General features: G+C 34.6%; 2 protein-coding genes across 3 annotated transcripts; one reads left to right on the forward strand and one right to left on the reverse strand.

The window, feature by feature from the left end:
• The first annotated feature begins 3,239 nt into the window (after positions 1 to 3,239).
• LOC115968887 (protein EXORDIUM-like 7) lies at positions 3,240 to 4,931 on the forward strand. The gene has a single exon (XM_031088428.1). It carries the CDS (start codon positions 3,567 to 3,569, stop codon positions 4,572 to 4,574), a length of 1,008 nt encoding a protein of 335 aa, XP_030944288.1. The 5' UTR covers positions 3,240 to 3,566; the 3' UTR covers positions 4,575 to 4,931.
• Positions 4,932 to 5,058: 127 nt separating this feature from the next.
• On the reverse strand, positions 5,059 to 13,579 carry LOC115968265 (uncharacterized protein At4g19900). 2 transcript variants are annotated; one of them, XM_031087601.1, is made up of 5 exons: positions 11,849 to 13,579; positions 11,606 to 11,755; positions 9,207 to 9,341; positions 8,482 to 8,676; positions 5,059 to 5,612 (listed from the first exon to the last, which is right to left on the reverse strand). In XM_031087601.1, the coding sequence occupies exons 1-5, from the start codon at positions 13,468 to 13,470 to the stop codon at positions 5,426 to 5,428; spliced, it is 2,289 nt and encodes a 762-aa protein (XP_030943461.1). In that variant the 5' UTR covers positions 13,471 to 13,579; the 3' UTR covers positions 5,059 to 5,425. The 2 variants fall into 2 exon arrangements, with proteins under 2 accessions (XP_030943461.1, XP_030943462.1); XM_031087602.1 differs by lacking the exon at positions 9,207 to 9,341.
• Positions 13,580 to 13,859: the final 280 nt, after the last annotated feature.

The following is a 13,859-nucleotide window of genomic DNA, read 5'->3' on the forward strand; positions in this document are numbered from 1 at the left end:
GAGCTGGTGGTACCCATGGGCTTACCCAACTGTACCATAGGGCGTGGGACAATGACTGCCACACGTGAGTCCCATTTTTTTTCTTTCAAAAAAAAAACTAGTGGATCATGATTATGAGTCCATTTAATCAAGAACCGTACTTATATTCCAAAATAATAATAAAAAAAATTCATATTGTAATCAGTCGAAAGCAATATTTTAATTTTTTAAGAGAAATTCGGACCACATTGTGCATGTGAAGTTTGACATACCAAAGTTCATTGCACCAATCTTCCAGTTACTAATACATAGTTACGTCACCTAATTTAAGCAATAATTCTTAGGATTAATATAAAATGGAAGATATTCAAAGATCTTTCTAACTACCAAGGTTCTATGAACAAAGAACTTTGCAAACCTATTGCTAGACTCTTGTTTCATTCAAGAGATTGTCTCTATACTCTTTATGTTTGCTTTGGGAGTTTCATTTTTGCTGCAGTTACACTGTTGCTCTTTCTCTATCTTTTTTATTTGGTACCACTTGTTTGTGGTTTTCACGATTGGCATATATATAGAGGGTTTTGTTAACTATTTAAGATAATAAAGTTTTTTAATCATCAAGTTATTGATCAGCTGAAATTTCATAGTGTTTCCAATAGAAATGACCACAATTCAAATCCTTACTTCCCAACTATCGAATTATCCACACACACACACACAAAATTGCTTAATCTTGTAAATTTATTTTGTAGTGGTGTCTCATTTCTCATGACTTGAGTATGTATGTTTTTTCAAGGTTGGTGATTCTGTATATAATATATTTACTAGTTACTATAATTATTCTAGTATCAGAAAATTAATTTTTCTATCTTTCATGTTATATATATAATTTCAAATACAACAAAATGGAGTATAACATTATACATGTAGCTAACCTTAACTAATCAATTAGGGATCCATAACTGACCTCAAAATTTTGAAACTAAGGCTTATGACTGGATCAAATTTCACTTTGTGTGACTTTAAATAATATATACTTATTTAAAATTTTAAGAGGAAGGGAGGCTATGAGCCTACGACCCTTGAATTCAAACTTCTATTAATCCAAAATCTTAATATAAAATTGAACCATTTATGAAGGGGTTAAAAAAACAGTCCACACACTAACACACTAAAACCCACATCCAATTTCATAGTATGTTTGGATGTTAACTTGTAATTGGATTATAGCACTTACACATGGGACTACCACTAATACTTACTAAAAAAATTGAATTTAGGTACATTAATTACAAGATTACACTTAAGTATGTTATGGATTTGGGTGTGTATTTAGATATGCCTCTAGAGTTTCTCTTTTAAAATGGAATCCAAGGCAAATTTATTTATGCTTCATGAGTTACTAGACCCCTTTTTTTTTTCCTTTAAGAATATTCTTTGATTATTTTGTTGCTAGAATAGAGGCCTTTTTAAGCTTTGTTTAATTAGAATTCATTCAATCCCTATTTTTAAGGAAAGGGAGTTGTTAAGGGACCACATGCACTTCCTACCTTTGCGTGATTGCAAGATATTTTACTTGCCTTTCATCAAAGTATATACTTGCCATTAGAAGATACCACAATCACTCATGGTGGCATGGATTTTTATTGAGAGTTTTAAGTCATGAAACCCCACATATTAAAGAAGCAAGTACAACCTTCTTGCTGGTCCTTTTTTCTTGTGACTCTCATTCTTAAACTTTCTCCAACTCTTAAGGTTTACCCATTTTGCAAGTTACTTATCTTGCTCAACATTGTTTTCAATCAACCTTTTTATCTGGAAATTTATTGAATGAGATTGGTTGTCTATAATCTATATAGCACAAGTCCTAATACTTTTTTGTGCCTAGGGCCCTAAAGAAACATAGATTGTCAAAGATTTGGAAAGTCAAATTGTCCTAGTCTTAAAGGAAGGAAATTTTCATAAAGGCATCACATGCTTGCTTTTACTACAGGGGACACCCATCATTCATTTTTACACATCTGGTTTTGACCCTCATCGTTCTTTTCCTAACCTTTATTGTCTCTGACTTTATGCTAATCTCAATTGGGTTTGGGTCAAGAGATTTCATTAAAAATGATATATATATCACTGCCAATTAGAGGCCAAATCGTGGGGACTCATTACATGTTCTTTTTATTTCAAAGATACTCTATTGAGTACTTTATATCAAAAGTCTTCTTGTGTAAAAGAGTTTGATAATATATATATATATATTGCTCTTTGCAAATATAACTGACAGCTGGTTTGTCTTTTACAGTTTAAACCAAAAACTTACAAACAAATCTTATGTGTTTGGCATTTTCTGTTTAACCCATAATTCTTTATTTGTAAGATTAAGAACTTGTAAGTTGTAACACAGCACAAGCAACATTGTTTAACCTATAATTCTTTATGCCACATTATACAATAAGTTTAAGAATAAATTAATTGTTTTTGTAACATAATTCATAAACTATGTATCATACTTGTTATTTTATTCCAAAGATTCAAAGTCGGTCATTCTATCTTTCCACGGACTAATAAGAAAGAAATATAAAAAACGCAAGGTATCTAGGCTTTTTAAAATGAAAGAAAAAAAAAAAATATATATATATATATATATATATATGAGTAATGTTAGAAATATAAAAAATTTCATACTCTTTTTTATAATTGTTAACATAACAAGTTGTAATGGAAGTTACATCATTTTTACAAAAGTCAGTTACTTATATCATTTTTATTAGTGAGATTTTTTTTTATAGTATATTATAGTATACAAACTCAGTAGTTATGAAAAATTTTGTATCTCTAAACTTATTATTTTAAAATTGACCGGTTGAAATAGAATATAAAAAACTCAAGGTATCTAGGCTTTTTAAAATGAAAGGGAAAAAAAAAAATATATATATATATATATATATATATATGAGTAATGTTAGAAATATAAAAAATTCCATACTCTTTTTTATAATTGTTAATGTAACAAGTTGTAATGGAAGTTACATCATTTTTACAAAAGTCAATTACTTGTATCATTTTTATTAGTGAGATTTTTTTTTATAGTATATTATAGTATACAAACTCAGTAGTTATGAAAAATTTTGTATCTCTAAACTTATTATTTTAAAATTGACCGGTTGAAATAGATGTGACAAGAAACAAAAACTCTTGAGAGAGAGATAAACCTGCATCCTAACTAAGAAGTATTAACAATTAAAGTGTTCATGTTCTGATCCCAATTCCTACCATAGTTTATACAGGAGTTGTACTAAATTATGAAATACATTTATAGGTTTGTTAGCCTAACACCTTTTGTAGTATCTGAACAAAAATATTAAATAGTGAAAAAGCAAAGGGGAGCAACATAGTTATCATTAAAAAGTAGAAAATGATGGACATAGAATTATGTAAACATGCAAGCCACTGTCCACCACAAGCAAATACTATAGCAGAATCTCTCTCACCCACCTCTTAACTTCCCATTAGTTTCTCTTTATAAAGAGAGCTTCCTCTAACTGTCACCAAGACTCACCACCACAAGTACCATTAGCAATAAGATCAAAATGCAAAAGCATCACCACTACCATTTCCTCTTGATTTCTTGCTTTTGCTTTTCTACGCTAGCTCTTTCATGGAACCAAAACATGCAATTCAATCAAGGAAAGAACTATGAGGGCTCCTCAGATCTAGTGGACCTTCAGTACCACATGGGTCCTGTCCTCGCATCTCCTATAAATCTTTATATAATCTGGTATGGCCATTGGAACCCAACCCAACAAACCATTATTAGAGATTTCCTCTATTCCCTCTCTTCATCTTCTTCTTACCCTTCAGTCTCTGATTGGTGGAGGACTGTCAGGCTCTACACTGACCAAACAGGATCAAATATCACAGGGAATATAGCCCTCTCAGGTGAGTTCTATGACACTAAATACTCCCATGGTGGCTATCTCAGTCGTTTAGCAATCCAATCTATCATCAAAACTGCTGTCACTTCATATCCAAGACCTCTACCTCTCAATCCTCACAATGGCCTCTACTTAGTGCTGTCTTCTTCAGATGTTCAAGTCCAAGACTTTTGTAGAGCGGTCTGTGGCTTTCACTACTTCACTTTCCCAAACATTGTTGGTGTCACTGTACCTTATGCGTGGGTTGGTAATAGTGGAACTCAGTGTCCAGGCATCTGTGCCTATCCATTTGCATGGCCTAAGAATTCAGGTAAGCCACCACCAAGCACAAATGGAGGCAACAATATAATGCATGCACCTAATGGAGATGTGGGTACTGATGGAATGATCAGTGTGATTGCTCATGAGCTAGCTGAAGTGTCAAGTAACCCACTTGTGAATGCATGGTATGCTGGTGATGATCCAACTGCACCAACTGAGATAGCAGATCTGTGTGTTGGTGTTTATGGGAGTGGTGGGGGTGGTGGATATGTGGGGAAGGTGTTTACAGACTCATGGGGAAATGGGTATAATGTGAACGGAGTGAAAGGAAGAAGGTTTCTTGTGCAATGGGTATGGAACCCTTTGCAAAGGAGATGCTTTGGGCCTAATGCTGTGGATTAAAGAGTGTTTCATTGTAAATGCTTTGCTATCATTTCTTCTACTACTTTACCTCTTGCTCTTATTAGAAGTGTCTCAAAAAGGGCAGGTGAGGACCGGATGAAAAGAAATGGTAATCAAATGAGGCTAGGCTGGCACCTGGTGTTGAAGGGATGGCCAGCTTGATGTGGAAGTAAATACCTTGCTTTTCATGATGACCCATGCTTTTTATGCTTTGCTTGTTGAATTTATAGTTGTTTCTCTGTATGCAAAAAGGATCTATATAGAAAACTGTTGATCATATTTGGAGCTGTTTTTGAAATGATTAGTGCTCAGTTGATGTAAAAAGATCTCTCTCGAGTTGCACTAAGGGAAGAATTACATAATATATGATGAAGCATCTAAATACATTTCCATATTGATCAATGACAAATGGTCTCTTTATCCGAAAAAAAGAAGAAGGAAGAGTTATGGTCTCTTATTATCACAGGGAACTAATCTTTCAATCAATAAAATAAAGTATATGATATATCACATTCAAATTTAACTTGATGATACATTGTGAGAAGAATGAGGTAGGCCAATAAGTAAATAACAACAGCCTTCTCAGAAACAAATCAGAGTAAAAATGTTCTCCTATATAATTTACCACCAAAAAAGGAAGACCCTTTTTCTTTTAACATAACAAATACATAGCTACAAAACTGTAGACCTATATGAATATGGATGCTCTTCATGTCCCCCCATCCTAAACTCTTATGGCCGATACAGCTCAAAGCCTAAGATTTCTCGAGAAACACCTAGAACGTGGATGCTTTAATAATTTTGAATTCAATTTGCTACATTCTTTATGATCAGATAATCCTATGTGAAATTCACAACACATCAAAACATCGGATACAGGTGTGATCAATAAGCCTATTTACAAGGCTCTCTGGCTCTGGAATGAGAGCAGATGTCAAGCTGTTCCAAAAATGAAAAGTCAACGACTTATCCAGCATCTTTCTGAACAAATCATCTTGTCGAGCTTTCTCAGTCTCAGTTGCCGGTGCAGTAAAATATCTGTTTGCAGCTCAAATGGGTTAAATAATAAACAAGAATATGAGAGCCATATGAACCAAAGGCACTACACAATTTGTTTTAAAAACATAGAGGACAGAACCATATAATAGAAAAAATTTAAGGGAACATAATCAGACAAACACACATGGCAACTATATGGCTCTGGGAAGCAAAACAATCAATGACACAGGTGAGCTGATTTTTTATGTCAGCTAAACGTGTATAAACTGGCCCAGCTTATACGAGGATAACACATCAACAAAGAGACCCTTGATCAAATGACATAATTATGGAAACAGCAATAATAATAATAATAATGTGATCTATAATTTTGTTCATTAGGCACTGGAAACATCTCTTCTAGTTTAACTTGAAGATTCAATTCCAGTTAAAAGAGTATCTGATAAATAAGATGAAAATGTTTTTAGAAAGAAAGGAAAGCCTAAATGCTAAAGCCAGTGCAAGCATCGAACCAACAAACAGACAGAAAAACAAACAAAAGAATCTTAAACCTCCAAAGAGGAATGGACAGACCACTTGGAAAACCAAGGAAGTCCAAGAGAAAAGCAATTTAAGAAGAATATCTTGAGCTTTAAAAAACACACCAGAGGAGATATAGTGGAATCACCTTTGAGCTTGCATCCATAATTAACGAAACATCTATCTCAAATGTCCCTCAGACCCACAAAAATAAAATATCCAAGAATTAAAGAAACAAACAAACAAAAAACAAATACAGATAAGGACCCAAATGAAACACATATATCATCTGATTTTGGCTAATTAAAGTATCAATACTATACATATCTATAGACATCATTTTTTTTTTTATAGGTATCTCTGGACATCATTAACGTAATGAAAACACCTTAGCTAGTAGATTAAACAAAGGGAGTAACAGCTGCAACTTCTTAAACCCTCATCCTTAGCAAAGGCAGGATTTGATCCCAAATTTCCAATGCAACTGCCCAGAACCTTACCAGCTAAGCATGCTATCCTTTTTTTTTTTTTTTGGTAAACAAAATTTTAGGTGAGGAGAGCTACCCCATACCAGGGCCAGGGCAAGCCGCAGACCTCACAGAGGACTTACATTAGACTTATAGATCACCCCCACCAAGGAGGACTGCTGACAGCAGGACTCGAACCTAGGCCTTTTGGGCGAAGCATTCGAGCCTTACCAACTGAACCAACCCCCGTTGGCAGCTAAGCATGCACCTTCAACATCTTGCACGAATATATATATATATATATATATATATATATTGACAGTGAATAAGCCATCAGAGCTGTAAAACAGACATCTCCAAAGTATCTTACCATTCCTATAAGGCTTGCATGGCCAAAATCCCTTTCCTTATTTGAAATTTCTACCAACAAAGATATTCTTTTTGTCTGTAATTACATTTTACTGTGACCACACAAGCTACTGTTTATAGTACTTGTTAAAACTACGAACCTTTTAAAGTCTATCAACCCCCATAAACATTTTATGCCGTTTAGCCTTCAATCAACTTCAATGTTTAAACTCAACTGCCAAGAAATTGTTAATTTTAGGTGTGAGTGTTCTTTGTAATTTTCTCTAAGAAATACAACAAAAGAGAAGTTTTAATGCTTCTCAATCTTGTTCATTGTATTCCAAATTGTTCATGATCATGAAAACATACAAATAGGCTCGACTGGTTAAATATTTGATAAATTAAAATATATATATTGGACAATATCAGTAAGTTCTTTGGAAAAAAATTTTTGAAAGAATTTTTTTTTTTTTTTTTTTTATAAGTAACAATCTTTATTAAATCAGAAAAACTTCCAAGTATACAGGGGTATACAAAGAAAACCAACATCAACATTTCAAAGAGCATAGCTCTAACAAATCAAAGAAAGAATCACAAGAGAAAGCTTGAATAGCTCTAGCCCATTCCAGCAAAGAAAAAAGAAAAAAGACTTAAGCTCATTAATGTATCAAGGATTTTACAAACAGATGGGCATTCATTAATGAACTATTTTAGGAAACTTTTTATTGGAAAAGGAAAAGCAACTGATTTTTTTGACAGCTTTTTCAATTTCCCATAAAAAAGTTTTCTGAAATGGTTTATTAATGGATGCCCCAAGGGCACCTGTTAATTGGATTCTTGTATCAATTATAACTCAGCATTATTAAATACAAAAAATGAATTTCCAGAAGAACGGAAGAAGGCTTTTATAATACAAAACTAAGACTTTATTTTGGTGCCCTGCTGGTATGGATTGTGATTTTGAGTGATTTGCAAATTTTTACTGATTCAATGATTAAGAACCACAAATATTGAATTAAGACTAATTGGAACTTACATACAAAAGCTCTATGCCTGACCTAGTCTCAACCCTATCCAAATGTAAAATTAGGAAAGCACATTGTTCACGGCTATAATCTGCTCCTGCTCCAGAAACTGGGCAGTCAAATTCCATGGATATAATGTCCTAGGTTATCCAATTGAGGACTTACGTCTGGACATTCAAAACTCATTGAATAGATTTTAGTTTAAAAGAATTGATCGCCAGTTCATAATATTGATCAGTAAACCCTAATAAAGCAGTATACCAGCTATTTGCCTCCACCCAATAACTAACTTCTAAATGTTTGGCATCATAAGATTTACTCCAAAACCATCACAGAATAGGCTCCCATATCATTGAAGCATACAATTAATTGATTGATAGGTGATCTACAAACTCAATTTTACTTTAAAGGCTACAGAATAGAAGAATTCTGCTTAATTTGTCTCTCAAAAATATAACCATGCTCATGCTCAAAAATTAAGTGGATGAAAATTCCCTCACATATGTATGCACTAAAACATATAAGATGGAAAAGGATTTAGAAATATACCTTGAGATATTTTGAGAACTGATAGGGAAGAAAATGAAAGAATCTTGCACATTCAGTTCCAGCTGTTTAATGGATAGTTTCTCTTGACTCCAAAACTTTCTGGAAACTCTTGTCAAAAGTTCAGCCCCATTCCATCTCAATTGAGTGTCATCATAAGTCATATAGAACTCTTTCAGGCACTCCATTATGAAGGGACTGCATGGAAAGGGGAAGAAATATCATATTTAAACATACAGTGTCAATTGCCAAAAAAAAAAAACGAGTAGTTGATCATATAGAACTTCTTTTCCCCAATAAATGAACAAGACAAATCTGCAAATAAAATTTCCCAAAAAAAATACATAATAAACATCAGCTCCATGTCTGATACTCGAACATAATCCATTCTTTGAATTTCTAAAACAATTCTTTCCCTCCAACCCATCTCATTACTCAACCTTTTTCAGGAAAGTTATTACAGTTCAATGTGATGTTTAGAAACAGATCAGAGACAAGAACAAAATGCACCACAAACAAAACATGTAACCATAAAAGTTTTTTATTTGCTTTGTGTGTGTGTGTGTGTGTGTGTGTGTGTGTGTGTGTGTGTGTGTGTGCCCGGGGGGGGGGGGGGGGGTTGGTGGTCAAGTGCGCAGAAGAAAATTTTAAAAATCTAGTGAAGAAAGGGAAGAAAGAACCCGGAGGGAGGGGCTCTAACATCATCAGCAAATATGTTCTGTTAGTACCTTTGCTTCCTAAATGCCATCACAGCACCATTCAGAGAACTTCCAGCAAGATGATCCTCCATACCAACAGAATTATTAAGCAAAGATAGTGGTCTCAAAACTATAATATCAGAATCAAGATATATTCCACCATATCTGGAAAACACAACAAAAGAACAAATAATTACACATGGTAGATGACCAATATCAGCATTTGGAAAATTAGATAGCATATGACATATCACAATGAACCAACTATTAATAACTAGTTTCGTACAAGAAAATAAAAACTGACACAAGCAAGCCTAAGAAGTAAGAACTCAATAAACATGAATAATTTCCTCCTCAATGTACATAAGGGAAAACAAAATATAGTTGCATCAGTATAATCTTCTCAGGAAGCAGTCAAAACGCAGTCTCCATGAAAGCATCTTTAATAAGAAACTCATTTATTGTCAAGACTATCCTGGAGGAAGTGAAATGAAAGTCTCTTTTCCCAGTACAGTCTGGCTTACCAGAAAAGCTTACAGGAAAATAGTACCCAACTTTCTCATTATGCATATCCAGTAAAAAAATGCAAAATAAAATTTGACTTGACTTTTTCATGCGGGAATGACTTGTAAGGCCAGCATTTTTTTATAGACAATCAAAGACACAAAATTATGGAAAAACAGTTACATTACTATCTCCTGAATATAAAGCAGAGCCATATAGTAAAACTGTCTTGCCTCACAACTACAGAGTACCTATGAAAACATAATTGATCAACAACGAATGCTGGTAAAATTCTACTTTGAGAGCAGCACTTAATACAGTGAACCAACATTCAACTTTAGCAATGTAAAGAAGTAAATAATAAGGTTAGTTTCATTAGAACTTCAAGAGAAATAATCAAAGAGGTTGAATAATCAATATGCTTTAAGTTGGAAGAACTTCAGGATCCTCGACTCCAGACTAGTAACTGGTTCATTGGTTCATTGAATTACTCCAAGGACAGTAATTAAACTATGTTTCTAATTAACCTTATAAAAAAAAAGGCAAAATATTATTCTGATGACTTTCATCTCCTCAGAATGACAGTAATTTTCTGCACTTTGCTCATCAGCCAAACAACATCCTTCTTGGTGGATAAATAATCTTTCTCGGACAAAATTTAGCTACAAAATTGGTTGTAGCCTAAGGCTACAACTTTACTCAATAAAATAAATATTACTACATATTTTGAAAATCTAACCCTTGAATTACATGTTCTTTACGCTCTTAATACACATGTCAAATTTTGTGATAATTGAATGTTATTTACTATATGATCTATAAGCTCATATTTTATACATAATTTTAAACTACAAAAACTTGCAATTTAAACAATTTATTAATGACATAGCTTTTGATCTTTAATTTTCTAGAAATTTTGCAAGCATAAAGGATATAAGAAGAAAATGTAATCCAATGGTGGATTTGTTAAAATTCACCTCCAATAAAAAGATATTGGGTAAGGTTGTAGCCTAAAGTTACAATCAATTTTGTAGCTAAACATCTTTATTTTTTAAATCCTTGTAAACCAAAACGGTTAATGATTAGAAGAAATTTAATTTTAGGGAAAGTTTATATGGCCTTATTCGGTTATAAAAGAACATTCTATATACTATGAGTTGAAATCTGGAATTGAGTAGAAACCCATCCACGGCTTAGTTTCAATAAAATCAAAAATTGGCAGTAGAGGGTATTGGGTAAAAAGGAGGGAGTCTTGATGGTTTAATATGTGGCTCCTGTATATAGTCAGGAAGAATTGAGATAAAATGCAGAATTTAAAAAATTAAAAAAAAAAATCCTAGGGCATGTGTCTAGCCTTAAATTGAGCATCAAGCACGCCTCAAGCAGAAATCACATATTTGAATATATTTGCACAGCTTATAGAAATAATTTGAAATTGTTCCTCATTTTAATCAATAAACAAATATTTTAATTAAAGATAATCCCCCAGAAAAACCAGCAATTTAGCATGTTCATAGATTTTTTATTGCTAACTACAGATGCACCAAGTGCATCTCCATGACCTCACCTTCAACCTTGTTCTTAGAAGGAGAGGATATGTCATTTGAGCTAAAGATCAATGGCAGCATGGTCATAGATTATGCAGACCTACAACTATAATGTGGTAGTGTTTATCTAATATTCACATGCATGATCCCCTTTTGTCCTTTTTCTTCTGTTCTACATGATTTCATCTCCAAGTTCTGCTGCATTTCCCACTTATATCAGTTATATGTTCATCAGATCTTCACATTTACTAAAATAGAAACCAATCAAGGATTCCATAATAGATAGTCCATAGTGGACTGGAAAAACTCACAAAAAGATAAAATTGAAGATTCACTACCCTAGATGGAAAATATTGATATGGCACTAAGCATACTTACTTATAGAGAGCAGCAAGACGGACAAGCTCACTATAGTGCGTAGGATAAAACTTTGTCTTTTTCCATTCAAACCATACAGAAGCAAATACATGGGTTGGTGTATCCTCCAGCAATTCATCAAGATTTGGCATTGCAACAGCAACTTTGTAACTAAAAACAAAAAATTTATTTCAGACAATACAGTTTCAAAACCAAATGAACAAACAGATATAGGAAAAAGAGGCAGTTAGATCAGAGAAATACCCATCCTTCACAAAGCTATCTTTGAAAAAATCAAGCTCAATCGTTTCCGAGAACACCACAACACAGGCATCTCGATGCTGTGAGAGCAAACTCTCAAGCCCCCGCTGATGTCGCACACTATACATCCAAGGTGGCGAATTCCACACCATAAAGACCCTCACATCACACTTCCCCTTCCTAAAAAATGCATCCATAAAATCTGAAAAAGACAGATGTGGATGTACCCCGGGATAATACCCCCATCTTTTTCCATTGGCATATATATGACCTGAAAACTCAGTCTTGCCCCCAACAATATCACCTTTATCGACATTAACCAACCCACCACCATTTCGACCCAATTCAGCATTCAACTTATCATCAGAATCAGCAACTCTATTTCTATTCAACCCATTACCAACATCTTTAACTAAACTCCTAGCCTCAGCTCTCTTACTCTTACTCTTATCAGATAAACCCGAAACCCCACCGTTCTTATCAACAATTCCCCTACTATTCAACACATTACCTACATTTTTACCCAATTCAACATTCAACATCCTATCACCCTCATCAGACAAACTCAAAACCCCATCATTTCTATTCAACCCATTATCTACATTTCCAACTATACCCAAAACAACCTCATCTTTTGTATCGACAATTCCCTTACTATTCAATCCATTATCTACATTTCTCAAATCTCTACCATTAGCATTAGCATTAAAACCGGGTTTCGACCTCTTACCAGTCTCCGAAACACTCAACGGCCTCTTGGTCAAAAAGGGTACCCTCTTGAACTCATTGAGCCACCATTTCTGGACCAACCTATCACCTCTAGTGAAAGTGGTGACCCCAACCCCATCTGGGTCTTGAAGCATTGGATTGTTCAAAGGGTTCAAAGTCTCAAAATTGGACTTGAACATCATATCCTTCCGCAAAAAATCGCTCTTTTTTTCAAACCAATCCCCCCAGACTTCCCTCAACGGCGAGGCCTTAAAACGACCCGTCGTTTTCAACAACAACGCCTCTTCGACCGCGACATTTGCAGCTTTTCTCCGTACAGTCTCGTCCAACGGCACGTCGTCGGAGGCAAACGCGGATTTACTCCGATCATCGTCGTCAACGACAGTCGTACTTCCCATCATAAACCCTAGAAATCGATCTTCGCCATCGACGACCAAATCGTCCTCGTCCCAACTCGTCCTCGTCGTGGTTTTCTTCTTCTTGAATGATTTCCTGATAGCTCCGGTGACATGGTCGAAGTAGTACCCGGAAACCCTAGGCAAATTCCTCGACGTAAACGACTCGTCGTTTTGCTGTTGTTCTTCTTCTTCGCCTTCTTCTTCTTCCTCGCCTTCTTCTAAAACGGCTTGTCGTTGTTGTTGCTGGTCTTCGTCGAGGATGTCGATTTTGTCGTCGACGTTGTTGTTGTTGTTGTCGTCAGAGGAAACGACGTCGCTGTTGTCTTCTAGGAGGCGGTTGGAATCGACGTCGTTTTGGTAATGGTAGTGACGGTTGGGAGAGTTAGAGTGAGAGAGACGAGAGTAGAGGAGAGAAACGGAGAGGAAGAGGAGGAGAAATGCTGAGATCACGGCGCACAACTGTGCTCCGTTACGCCCACGCCTACGTGTCCGTTGCATATTTTCTCTCTCTGTTAAATTGACGGCATTTATGTATATAGCTGAGAGGAGAGGCCTGGACTCTCTGGGAACTGCGAAGAAAAAGAAATGAAAGGGATCTTGGTTTTCCTGTGGGACCCTTCAAGTGTGTTGTAAACTAAAACAGATCTTATTAGATTTTCATCTTCTTACCCCAACGGTCTGTGTGGGACCCACGCTAATGCAAAAGGAAAATCCAATTTCAAATTAGGGTTTTAGATTTTGTTTTTGAGATAACTTCTAGCCAAAATATCAATAAGTTTTTTTTGTATAAATAAAGAATGAATCTCAAATCTCTTATACAATTATAAGAAACTTTACTAATTGAATTAATTGGAACTTAATAGTTTTTATTAATGTAATGCTATAGT

This window comes from Quercus lobata, chromosome 11 (genome assembly GCF_001633185.2).
Source record: "Quercus lobata isolate SW786 chromosome 11, ValleyOak3.0 Primary Assembly, whole genome shotgun sequence".
NCBI classification, from domain to species: Eukaryota; Viridiplantae; Streptophyta; class Magnoliopsida; order Fagales; family Fagaceae; genus Quercus; species Quercus lobata.

Coding starts and splice junctions, on each gene's coding strand:
- LOC115968887 (XM_031088428.1), top strand. CDS start 3,567: ATGCAAAAGCATCACCACTACCATTTCCTCTTGATTTCTTGCTTTTGC.
- LOC115968265 (XM_031087601.1), bottom strand. CDS start 13,470: ATGCAACGGACACGTAGGCGTGGGCGTAACGGAGCACAGTTGTGCGCC. Junction 11,756..11,848: donor GATAGCTTTGTGAAGGATGG/GTATTTCTCTGA, acceptor TTTTGTTTTTAG/TTACAAAGTTGCTGTTGCAA. Junction 9,342..11,605: donor CGTCTTGCTGCTCTCTATAA/GTAAGTATGCTT, acceptor TGTGTTTTCCAG/ATATGGTGGAATATATCTTG.